The sequence below is a fragment of the Corvus cornix genome, chromosome 1A (assembly GCF_000738735.6).
Source record: "Corvus cornix cornix isolate S_Up_H32 chromosome 1A, ASM73873v5, whole genome shotgun sequence".
NCBI classification, from domain to species: domain Eukaryota; kingdom Metazoa; phylum Chordata; class Aves; order Passeriformes; family Corvidae; genus Corvus; species Corvus cornix.
In genome coordinates, this window is record NC_047057.1 from 32,102,807 (window position 1) to 32,115,990 (window position 13,184).

The 13,184-nt window shown below is 36.2% G+C and overlaps 1 protein-coding gene across 4 annotated transcripts in view; it reads left to right on the top strand.

Annotated features, from left to right (window-relative positions):
* The window catches only part of MON2 (MON2 homolog, regulator of endosome-to-Golgi trafficking), a 68,463-nt gene that overhangs the window by 42,680 nt on the left and 12,599 nt on the right, over window positions 1-13,184 (top strand). For 2 of the 4 annotated variants that reach the window (XM_039571067.1, XM_039571068.1), the window contains 8 exons: window positions 1,554-1,716; window positions 2,203-2,496; window positions 3,168-3,366; window positions 4,679-5,307; window positions 9,164-9,307; window positions 9,828-9,845; window positions 10,112-10,240; window positions 12,144-12,334. In XM_039571067.1, coding sequence (XP_039427001.1) covers window positions 1,554-1,716; window positions 2,203-2,496; window positions 3,168-3,366; window positions 4,679-5,307; window positions 9,164-9,307; window positions 9,828-9,845; window positions 10,112-10,240; window positions 12,144-12,334 — 1,767 coding nt within the window. The remainder of the gene's footprint in view (window positions 1-1,553; window positions 1,717-2,202; window positions 2,497-3,167; window positions 3,367-4,678; window positions 5,308-9,163; window positions 9,308-9,827; window positions 9,846-10,111; window positions 10,241-12,143; window positions 12,335-13,184) is intronic. The other 2 variants (XM_039571070.1, XM_039571071.1) reach the window with 1 other exon arrangement.

The following is a 13,184-nucleotide window of genomic DNA, read 5'->3' on the forward strand; positions in this document are numbered from 1 at the left end:
AGTTACCATTTGTGGTCACCTATAACACCAACAGTTCTACAATTTGAAGAGTTTTATTGCTGTTGCTACTTGCATGAGGGGCTTCAAAACCTTTCTTCAAACACATAGTAGTGTGGGACATTAGTTGGAAAAACTGTTTTGAATTTGTTCTTGTAACCTTGCATTTGAAGTTTAGAAAGAGAGGTTACTTTCCCATTAACTAAATACTTCGAAGTGAGTAGTGGAATTGTACTATGATTTCCTGCTTCTTTCCCTTTTCTCTTAAGAGTCCTTGAAGTTACATACCTTTGAAACTTTGTAGTGGAGGCGGAACTGCAGCAGTTTTGGGTCTGTTTCACTTTGTAGACTCCTGTAATGAGTATGGGGGAAAGTATTGTGTGAGCAGATCCTGCATTGGTATAGTAATGATAAATACTTTGATCTTACATGGTAGGATGGATGTTTCTCTGCAGTATGCATCATATTAGAGAATTATTAGTTATACCATTACTGTCCATGTGAAGTTTCTTGTGTCTTCCTCTGGTTTCTGTATTATATTGGCTCTTATAATACAGTGGAAATGAGCCACCTCTGATTTTGATCTTGAATTAATCAGAAAAAAACCCTGCATTTGTAATTCTGAAATAGGTAACTGACATATCTATAGTCTGAAATTCTCTTCTGGGATATATATCCTGAAGGACATCAAGTTTCTGTATTACAAAGATTTGAAATTATTTATGTTATACATTAAACACTGAAAAAACCCTGCAGTGAAATTTAAATGCAGCTTCCCTATTTTGTGTTATCTGCACTCTACCACTCCTTTTGATTCATTCATTTTGTCTATCACTAAACAAGATTTTAGTCGTAAATGGCCTTGCTGCTTCTGAGAACTCCTTCTTTCATACCTTTTGTGTACTATATTTTTATGTTTCTATTAAGAATCTAATTCTGAAGGCAAAGTAATGATTAAGGATCTATTTAATGGCAGATATTTTGAAAAGTTTTTGTCTGATCTAATGTAGTATTGAAGCAAGTAAGACTACCGTTATGTTAGCATGCATCTTTCCTAATAAATAAAAACACATTTTGCCCACCTCTTTGGCATATTTGAAGTAATTTGTAACTGCTGATACAAGAAATTCTTCAGAACAGCTTACTCTTTGGAAGATTATCATGCTTAAATTAAGCTTTATTTTGTCCATTGTGGCTTTTTTATAGTGTTCTGGCTAACACATTTGAACTAACAAGTTTTAGAACTCTTAAGACAGAGAAGCTGACTTCATTATATAAAATTAGCTAAGGACCACTGGAAAGTCTAAACTTCAAGTCCACTAGGTAGTTAACATGGAGTAAAATACTTCATTAGAATTTCAAGCTTCAACTTAAAGTTATATCCCAAAAAACCCATTTAAAATGGTGTAAATTGTTCTCAAAAACATTACATTAATTTTTTTCTTTTTGTATTTAATAATACTGTCTCCTGTATTGTATTCAAAACATTTCTGTGCTCTTGAAGAAATGTGAAATGAATGTGTGTGTCTGCTTTGTTGTTATTTTGTTTTTTTAAGAGAGTCCTTAATACGGACTGCATTCCAGTGTCTTCAGCTGGTTGTGACAGACTTCCTTCCTACAATGCCATGTACTTGTCTGCAGATAGTTGTTGAAGTTGCAGGAAGCTTTGGACTTCACAATCAAGAGCTAAATATTAGCTTAACTTCCATTGGTTTGCTGGTGAGTTTTTTATTAACCTACAGTGATGCTGCTTCTGGCTTTCATTTTTTTCTTTTCTTTTTTTAATGAAAACTTATCTGTAGTCAGTTATACAAATGAAAGCCACAACCTAGCTTTTGGGTACTTACTGAACTCCCATGCTGTCATTTGGAATCATAGGTAAATTGAGAGAGCACAACTTACTTTTAATCTGCATGATTCCAGGCTTAGTAAAAGAAATAGAATTGCACTGTAACCATATTCATCAGTATCTTATTTTTAATATGTGTTTTTTGTGCCCCCTATAACTGGGGCCTAAAATCTGAAAGAAGAGTAATTTTTGGGCCTCGCAATATTTATGTGCTGATCTCACTTCAGTATAGGGAAATTAATATCTTGATTTACTTTGCAAAATGCTTTCTGAAAATGAGGCAATTTATTTCATGATCACTAAGAGCATTACCCTATTTTTATTGTACAACACCATATGTCTTATTTATTTTGTAGTGGAATATTTCAGATTATTTTTTCCAAAGAGGTGAAATAATTGAAAAGGAGCTAAACAAAGAAGAAGCAGTGTTGCAAAAACAGGCAGAAGAAAAGGGAGTGATGCTGAACAGACCTTTTCATCCTGCATCACCATTTGACTGTCTTTGGTTATGCCTGTATGCCAAACTTGGAGAACTGTGTGTGGATCCCCGACCTGCAGTTAGAAAGAGCGCTGGGCAGACGTTGTTTTCTACTATTGGTGCTCATGGAACTTTACTGCAGCATTCAACGTGGCACACAGTAATATGGAAGGTATGATGTATAAGCTTCCATTGAAGGTTTTGTAAAGAGTATTCATGTTTTAATAACCATTGACCATTCACCATTTAATAACTATTATCACTTTTAAAATACAAGCCACTTTTAAAATATAATTTTAATATCCTAATTATTTATTTTTTACTCAGAAGTTTGATAGAAAGATGGTTTCCTTCCTACAAGAATGAATGACTTACATTTTTTGAGAGAAAATGGAGATGTTTGAGGGTCATGTGATTGGGCTGATAGGGCATTAGATGGAGCCTTGCTTTGCATTCTGTTTTGAATCTTTCAAGAGGGTCTGTCAAATGCTGTGTTCTAAGTCACAGTGATGTTTGTTGTGCTTTATGGAAACTTTAGGCTATATTTGAGCCTGCCTGTTGTAGCTGGGAAGTGTCTGAGACCCACTGGCATTAGCGTTCTCTTGGTGCTGACACTGTTCTCGGTGGGTTTGATTGTGTTATTTCCAGCCCTTCTCAAGTGATCATGGGTTGACTGATTGTTAATCTTGGCTGCTGCAGAGACTATTTTAGAGCAAGGGAATTTTCAGTGACACAGTGACTGAAAGGATAATGAAAGAATTACTATTTTTTGTTGGTTTACTATGAATACAGCTATGTTATTTGAAAAGTTGCATTTTTCCTCTTTTTTCCTGGCTATTACAGGTTTTATTTCACCTGTTGGATAGGGTTCGAGAATCTTCTACGACAGCTGACAAAGAGAAGATTGAATCAGGAGGAGGCAACATTCTCATTCATCATTCAAGAGATACAGCTGAGAAACAGTGGGCTGAGACATGGGTATTAACACTGGCTGGAGTTGCAAGAATATTTAACACTAGGAGATACTTACTGCAGCCTCTAGGTAAAATTTATAGACACAATGATAAACTTTCTGCTTTTGTGTGTTTTTTTCAGTTAAAGTACTGGGCAAGAATCTTAATCTTAGCTCAAAAATGGTTTTTGTTGTCTCACCTCAAATGTTATGAAAATTATGGAGTTATTAATTCATGTTCCTTAGAGCCAAAAATTGTAACTACGGATTTCCTCTTCTGTATCACAGTACTTGAGATTAAATCTCAGTAGTCACAATTCAGTCCCAATTCTGGGTGCTAAATAGCTTTAAATTATAGTAGACTGATAGCAATAATAATTTGTCTTTTCTTTGTTCTTGTCAGAACATGCTTTTCCTTTTGTCTTTCTAAGGGAATTCAACACTTGCCTGGAACTCTTCCATGGCATCAGTCAAATTTAACAGTACCCTTAGAATGTAAAGAGAACTGACCTGTAAAGTCAGTGGAGTATTGAACATTTACATTGTTCAGCTGTATATAGTAATATTTTACAATAGCTTAGTAATTTCTACAAGGAAAAAGTGTAAAAGGAATAGAGAATGTTTACAAAGAAAAGTCGTCATTAGATTAATGTAGCTTCGCCATCCCATAGTATACAATTAATATATATTAACTGGATATAAGTTGTGTTTTATTTAATTTTGGTCATTTGTGATACAGGTATCAACATATTAACAACTAGTAAGTGTATTAGTCATTTGCAGAAATGTGGTAGAATTTAAGCTATATTAAACTTGAGTTAAAACTGAATAAAAAAATTAGAACTACTTTAATTATTCAAACCCTTGTAATCAGTAATATAGAAAATTGAAGGTTAAGGCTAAATTTAATGAAAAACTCAAATGCCTCAAATGAAATCTTTCCACAGTACAATTATCAGAGCATTTTAAAACCAATTCTTTATTAAATACATTGCATGAGTATGGATTTGGCCCTTAATTCTTTATGTGTGTTTAACCCTTCTTGAAGTCAACAGACATCTGGTATGTAAAAGAACAAATCTGTTTCACTATACTGAATGAAGAAAACGTATTTTACTGGTGTGGGATGTGGTATGTGATTTTTTGCTAGCAAATTTAGCATGAACATAGGTATATTGTTTCATTCTTCATATTTATGTGTTTCTCTGTCACATTCATTTTTTCAGGTTATGGTTGAATTGATATAAAAGTCATTCAAATTGCCACCTAATCTCTTGAAATTTCTGTGTATTATGTAACAAGTACATGAGCAGCCTTTTAGAGAGGCAGGGTGGGTGGGAATGGGAATAGGAAGCAAGTTCCAAATTGATGTTTCTTCTCTCCTCTCTCTTTTTTTAAATAGGAGACTTTTCCCAAGCCTGGGATGTTCTTCTTGATCACATCCAATCAGCAGCACTTAGCAAAAATAATGAAGTTTCCTTGGCTGCTCTGAAAAGCTTCCAGGAGATCCTACAAATTGTTTCTCCTGTTCGAGACTCTGAGAAGCCTGAGACACCACCTGCCATCAATGTTTCTGTACCTTTGGTGGTAGGGACAACAACTGCCACTAGTCTTGGCCGATCATTCATGAGAACTGACTCCATAGGAGAAAGAATAGGAAGATACAATGGATCTGAACCTCCTGTAGTAACAGATGAGATTGAAGATTTGAATCTTTGGTGGGCGGCCTGGAACAGCTGGTACAGGATTGGTTCAGAAAGTACAAGGCCTCCAATTACTTGTGATAAATTGACTTTCATTCCCAGCCAGCCTTTCCTTACAGCTTTAATTCAAATATTCCCAGCTCTTTACCAACACATCAAAACTGGTTTCAGCATGGATGATCTCCAAAAGCTGGGTGTCATATTGCATGGTGCTGTTTCAGTTCCAATCAGTTCAGATGCTTCCCCTTTCATCCTTCCATCTTACACTGAAGCAATTTTGACAAGTTTACAGGAAGCGGTGCTTACAGCTTTAGATGTTTTACAAAAGGTAATAATGCAACTTTTAGTGTGTGAAAAGTAAACTACAGTGTGTCCTACTTCTTCTCTATAGAGCTACAGTGTGGTGATTTAAACACGATGTTTTAACTTATTTATAACTGCACAGTGTATTGTGTTATAACAATCAGATCTCCATTCCTGCTGCAAAATAGATGCTCTGCATTGAAAGGAATGGTGTAATCTTTATGAAATGCATTTTTGCTTGATTGCAGAAATACCTTAAGTGTTGTGCTGTGTTTGTAGCCATTTACTTGTCCATCTAGTATTGAAGTACTGTTGATGTTGATATTGAAGATCTGTACATGGAGATGGGGGAACAGTCCCACAAAAAGTATTCCTATATGATGTCCATGTGCTGCCATGAACAAAGTCTAAAAGAACAGTGATCATGAGAACTTCCAGTTTACACAAAGCATAAAATATGGAAGGTTCTCCGGCAGATTACCTACATTCTTGCCTCTTATTAATCAGTTATTTAAGGAAAATGCTGCATCTCTGCTTAAGAAATTCTTACTATAGAACTCATCCTCAAAGAGCACCCTTCATCCAAATGAATCTACGAACAACAAATGAGGGTGCTCTTTTTCTGGAAAGCTGAAAAACAGAAAAGAGTACTGCTTGCTTCTTTCTTTTTGCCTTTGTGAAATCTCCTTGCAAAATTCAGTGCTCATTCACAAAACTTATTTGTTCAAAAGAAGCAGAGTTGATAATGAATGAGGTCATGTATTTATATTAAGCACTACTTTTAAAAAAACAACCCCACAAAAAAAGTTACTTGGAAAGTGCCAGAATTAAAATATCCATGTGACCTGACTTCATTCCCTTTGGGCTTTCATGTTATGACTACTTTGCCTAACTATGTGGTCATACTTCCCCCCTGCTGCTGTCAGTATCCTGCCCCATTTAGCTCATAGAACACATGGTGGCTACCAAATGAGCAGCAATTCAGTGTTTTGATTTCTTTTTTTGCTTAGTATGGGCTGATTTATCTCGAGCAAGGCAGGATCATTATCTTGCAGCCATTAGTTTAGTTACTGGTTTTAAGAAATATTCATTCATGTATTTTGAAAATAGAGGTATAAGAATAGCATCATAAAAAGGCTTGGGTTGGAAGGAACCTTAAAGATCATCAAGTTCCAACCATCCCTGCCATGGAAATGCTATGGAGTAAATTATTTTATTTGAACTTCAATTTGGTTTGCTTGGATAGAAGCTGGTATTAAATCTCAGTTTTGTATGTGGGTATATAAATAACATGAAGTTTTAAAACCAGTCGTGTCTACTACATTTTCATCCTTTTCCAGTCAGGCTTGACCCTTTTTTATCCTCCCTTTTCCAGCAGCTCAGTCCTGCCCAAATCCTGTTTTCCCCATTTGATCAGTCCATCTATTTGTTACGATCCGGTTTAAACCCAGAAAAGCCAAGCAAGCTAAGTCTCTGTGCATAAACAGGAAGGAACTCAGAAGGTTCAAAATATTCCCAGAAATGAGATTAAAACCAAACGAGGTTAGATGTTGATGCCAAAAAATTGATGTATTTTATTTAAGAGTAGAGAGGGAAAGAGAAGAATAGGAAAAGAAGTGTGCATGGGGGGCTGGGGGGAACAGGAAGAGGTGACAGGGGTTAGGTGGAAGCAGATCACCCATCCGAGGGTCCTGATGACATCTCGTTGCTCCCCTCCATCTGATCTGCTGGGGGTTAGGGTCCCCCATCGCCGCCATGGCCACACCACCACACGCCGAAGAGTGCAGAATCCCGTGGATTAATGTACACTTTGGGCCAGGTGGGAAAGCCCACGTGTCTCCCCTTGCCAGGGGCCAACTTGACACTGTCCCTTGCAACACTGAGGGTGTGTTGCATCATCTCTGGTGCAGGGTCGGGGGACCCCTTTGAGGGGGGCCCCTTTGATGGGCCATGTCACCCCTTCTGCTGTGGATAAGCTTCCCCCCCTTCCCCAGTGAGGACCCCTCAGCTGGGCTCCTCTGCACAGTGGAGGATAGGCAGTCACTGCACCTCTGACCAGAGGCTTTTCCAAGATACCCAAAGCCTCTCCTTCCTCCACCCTTTGCTTTGAGGGGTTTGTGTGAGCCTGGCAGCTGATAGCCCTGGGGCTGTGGTCTCCACCTTGGAGGTGTTAAGCCTGTGCTCTGTGAATGTCCCCAGCCCTGAGTTGTTACTTTATCTTCATCAGCGAGCAGTGTAAGGCCTCAGTCAGGGCCCTGTTCAGGGTGCAGTGGTCTTCTCTGCAGCTTCTGTAATTGTAAAAATCTTCTACAGTTGTAAAAATCCTTTAAGAAAATATTTAAGTAATAAACTATAATATTTCAGTCTCTGACACTATTCATCTCAGATTTTTCTGTTTGTTAGTCTCCTTATCCAGATGATCTTAGCTTCTAAAGGCTGCAGGCATTAGGGCTTTTCAAAGAAGGGGTTACCAGAGTTTTTAACATGAGGAAAAACTGCGCATTATTATACTCTTGTTCTTGTCAAGATGTTAAACTGTTGTAGCTGAAGGTTTCTAAACAATAACAAACGCAGTAACTCCGCATGAGAAAGTACAACATCTCCCTTCCCCACTCCCAGTGTGAGCAGGTTACCATCGCAGTTGCAAGCCTTTGCAAATACCGACTTCCATAAGATGGTACCTCAAACCTCCCATCCCACCTATGCTTATGTTACTAACACAACAGCACTGAAGTTCCTAAAAACATTACTTAAAGTATTTTCGGACATGAGTAAGTTCTGTGAAGTTGCGTGATTGCTCCTCTTGGCTGTATAAACAGTACAGTTCACATGGCAAGGCAACCAGCCAGCACTGATGTGAAGCAAAGGCCATCTGTCAGATGGTTTTGCTTTAGGCCAGAGTACCTTCTTCCTCTCTTTAAATCAATTGATACTCTCAGGAGTACACACAGAAGCATTAAAGAAGAGTATGTAAATATTTGCAGTCTTTGAAATAAAACACGTCTATGTGTTTGCATGTAGGATCAGGTCCTTTGCTGATACAGGAAGACCTGAGTCAGTTCTGATTTTCTCAGAAGTTGTGGAACAACTTTGCATTTTGAATAGCATAAAAAAATGGTAACATTTTTCAGACTGACCCCTGACTAGTTGAATAAAGGTATTTTATAATGTGATTCCACTAACAAAGGACATTGTGACTCAAGAATATGGATACAGAAAGGAGCTTTGGGTCTCCTTTCAGGCTTCCATATGTTGAGCCCATTTTACAGCCTTTGTTTTGTTCTTTATTGTCTTTTTATTTTTCATTAGAACTCGTCTTCTAGTCTTTTACTGCTGTAGTATACAGGGGGTTTGAGGTTTTTTGATAGTATAAGTACACTGTTCCTGAAATGTTTTCCATTTTAAAGCAAGATTATGAGTTTCAGCTATACCAAATCATATAATTCTCATTTTATTTACATTCCTTTCTATATGACATTCTTTTAACTACTTTTTGAAGCCTTCTATGATTTACTTCTGAGATTTAAATGTTTATTGAAGTAGAACTTAAAGATGATGTGGGTGAGATCTATATACAAGACTTATATAATACATCTTATTTTACTGACATGTCAAAGCCGAGTTTGTGAAGAAAAGATACCTTTTATTGGATGAGATAGCTGTATTTACTGAACTAGGTATCTTGCCACTTTATTTACTTCAATAAAGTAACAAAATTTAATTTTCTTAAACTGTTGGAACTGTACACTGTCTTTCATACAGCATGACTCTTGCATAGTCTTATATGGGGATTTTTCTGTAGGAGTTCCTTGCTGATGCAGGTGTTGAAAGCAAAAGCTCAAGAAATATATATTAAACTTCTGTATTTTCTTTTGATAAAGGCTATATGTGTGGGCTCAGAAGGTATGCAGATAATGTATCCTGCAATCTTTGACCAGCTGCTGGCCTTTGTAGAATTTTCCTGCAAGCCTCCACAGTATGGACAGCTTGAAACTAAGCACATTGCAAATGCAAAGTATAATCAGGTAATTAGTAAGAAATCTCACTTATTTCACTTGGCTGGTTAATCCAATTCAGTTTAAGATATAAGTTGTTCAGCAAGATGCATTTGTTCAATCTGTAAAAACTTAACTGTGCATGTTGTGTAGTAAGTTTTTTCTACATGCTTTTGTTATCTTCTTTTACTCCCTTTGCATTCTTCTTTACTTTTATACTTTGTATTCCTTCACGTAGGAAAGGTCTAGCTTGGACACTAGGCAAATGTGTCTGAATTTGTACATGAATTAATCTAAAATAATTTGTCCTACAAGAGGTACTAAATTTAACACAGACATTATCATTTTGAATGGACAAAATTACCTCAAGCTTCAGATTTTTGAATTGCACGTGCTGTAAAGAAATGGAACGTGTTCAGTAATTCTATTTGTGTACACTGCTGTTCACTAAGCATGAGCATCTGATTCAGTGTAATCAAAGAGGTAACTATTATGTATGTATTAATTCTTCTTATTCTGTTTGTCCTGCAACACAATGGAATCACACTAGATACAACTATTTGCACCGGTGAGTTAAATTTCCTTAAAGATTGTCCTAATGTAGTTGTCTTGCTTAGACTGCAACATTTCTCCTACTTAAATGTACTTTACTTCAATGTAGAGTACATTTTCTTAGCCAGACTACATTGTATTTGCAGTTTTGTTGCTTGGACCATATTCTTAGCAAACCTTGCATGCATTAAACCAAGAGTTCAATGCAAAACATACACTTTCTGTTCCTTAATTAGTATGTTTTCATGTATAATTTAGTAATTTACTAATTTCCTTTCCTAGGCAGAATGGGTGGCATTGAATTACGTACCATTTGCAGAGAGATCACTGGAAGTTGTGGTGGACTTATACCAAAAGACAGCTTGCCATAAAGCTGTGGTAACAGAGAAGGTTCTTCAGAACATTATTAAGGTAAAAGTTTGACCTGCATGTGCTCTGAATTTAGTGAGCTTATATTGAAAATCATGAGTTTTATTTTCAGCTAGTGTTGACAAACGCTTTCTGAGAAGCTTAAAGCTGTAGTAAACGGATTGGTATTTTATGAAGATGAGCAGTGGGGAATAATTTCTTTTGGAGCTGGAAGGCTGTTGATTAGACTATGTGTATTGTTCTTAGCTGGGTAATGTCAGCATCAGTATTTCAGTGTTAAGATAAAAATCAATAAATGTGTTAGGCCACAAAATTTTCATCTTTGGAAGTGTTAGCACCTAAATGTGGTAAATAGGCCTCTTAGTAAATACGGCACTGAAGGCCAAAGACCAGTTTCTGTACACTGGCATATATACTTCAGGGGCCTGTGCTCTATTACTTTTGATTTGTTTTAAATTACTTCATGTGTCAATGCAGCTATGAGATGTTAAAGGTGAGCAAATATACCTTTAGGGTGAAATTGTCAAATGCTTCACTTTTTTTGACTATTCCATTTCAGAAAAAAATTTTAGTAAATAGTAGAAGTAATAGTAAATGTTCGGAAAATAAAAACGTATATGACCTAGCTTGTTTGCAATGCCTTGGCTGCCATGAGGATTTTCCTGTATAGAAATTTAGAAACCTGAAGGTTAAAGCAGATGAATTAAAGCAGGTGATATTATTTGAAATCTGTTAGGAATTAAATATTTGTATTTCAAAGTTAATGCAGTTGTTTTCCACTTCTGTTTTAATGGCATTTGTAAAACCGATAGAAATACCCCTTTTTCTGTAACATTTGCAGTTATATAATATATATCATATAATCTATTGCAATATATGAAAATGCTTTTAAATTTATTTTTCATGTCTCTAAAGCCCATGTTGATTTTGGAATTAGATTTGACACATATGGCCAATAGCAGCAGAAAAAAAATACTCTGTTTATCTCTAGAGTGAGATTCTACCTGTCATAATTTTTTGCCATAGAGTTAATTATAATTGACACCCTCATTAGAGTCAGAGTGAGTCTTTCCTCCCTTTGCTTTCCTCAAATCAGACACTGAACTAAAAGCATGGGGGACATACATATAGTACCTGAATTTAGTCACTATGTATTTGAAATGTCAAGTAAATAATTGGTTTTCCAAGATAAATTACTATCAGGTTCTAAGTCACTTTGACTAACAATACTAAAAGGAATGCATATATGTGTAAGTAGTTCATATGACTAATGTTTTCAAATTTATAAATGACTTTATTTTATAGATACTGAAGATGACTATCTAAAAGGCTTAAAATTTGCTGTGTTTTCATCTGCTTTACATTTGATTTGTATTGAAGCCTTTATCTTAGAATTTCACTAACTGTTCTTACTTAAAATTTGATGTGGTTTAACAGTCAATAATGTCCAGATTTCTTCCAGTGTTTATGTATATAGTTCAACTTTACTAGGAAAAGTCTAAATTCAATGAGGCTTTTTTTCTTTACTGTGGAAGCACTTGGAATGGCTTTATAGGAATGGGACTGAATTCTCCAGAATACACTGATGATAGACTGCCTGCAGTCTCTTAGATGTTAGGAAAGCCCATTTGTCAGACTTAGCAGAAATGGTGGATGGCAATACAGAAAAAGAAAATTAGTGTGTGATTTCATGGTGGAATTGATAATGAATCAATTTCTTCTTCTAACCTTGTACTTGGCTACAGACCTGTGCTTTAGCCAGCTGGTATACGATAAATCATCCTCAGAATTACATTTGTAGAAGGCCATCTCATATACTAGCTGAAAAGATAGGGATGTGTACTACCACATGTGACAGTGTCTCTCAAGATCTTGTGCAGAAACTTGCTGTAATCTTAGATTTGTCTGTGCAACTATAAATTTTGTTTTGACTTTCATTTTGCAGACACTAAGAATACCCCTCAGTCTGAAGTACTCCTGTCCTTCTGAAAGCACATGGAAGCTAGCTGTGTCCTCTCTTCTCAAAGTTCTCTCCATTGGACTACCTGTTGCAAGACAGCATGCATCATCTGGAAAATTTGACAGTATGTGGCCAGAGCTAGCAAACACTTTTGAAGACTTTTTATTCACAAAAAGGTAAATACTATTTCCTTTTTTTTTATTATTTTTAAAGGGAAATTCTTATAAGTAATTTGTTCACTATATGTGTCAGTAGAGCTATTTGATATCTGAAAATTATTTAATGAATGATGGAGAGAAAGTAACCAATCTGTCTACTTCAAAAAGCTATACTTTTAGAAAGTAATAGCAAAAGCTTCAATCAAAAGGTGAAGTGTAAGAGCAAGCAAGAGCTCAGCTGAACTCTCAATATAAGGCACAGTCTTTCTGAACAGGACTGGGAGTTCTGTATGGACTCCCAAGGACATTTATTGTAGATTTGATAAAGAGCTGCTGATATGTACTCAATTTGTTCCTTTCTTCACTTTGAACAGAATTGCAACAGTATTTTTCTAATTAAGGTGAACAGCATTAACTATATATATTTCTCCTGAGTTCCATCTTGAAATACTCCACTTACTATGAATTTTCAAAAATTACTTCATATAGTGCTGTTCACTTAGAAGCCCATAGTTATGTTGCTTTTGTTTCTACCTAAGATAAATTGACTGCACCTTAATAATTAACCACACTTTATTTATGATACTTAATGAAAAAGGTAGCTAATAGTCATATTTATGATGAACAGATTCCTCTCAAGAATGGAACACATTCTCAATTTCCAACGGGCAGGTTGAGAAAGTCCAGAAGTGAAAAGTAGTAATAATCAGAGACAGACAATTTAATCGTTGAATCATAGAATGGTTTGAGTTGGAAGGAATGTTGAAGATCATCTAGTTCCAAACCCCCTGCCATGGGCAGGACACCCTCCACTAGACCAGCTTGCTCAGAGCCCCATCCAGCCTGGCCTTGGATCTATTTATTTGTT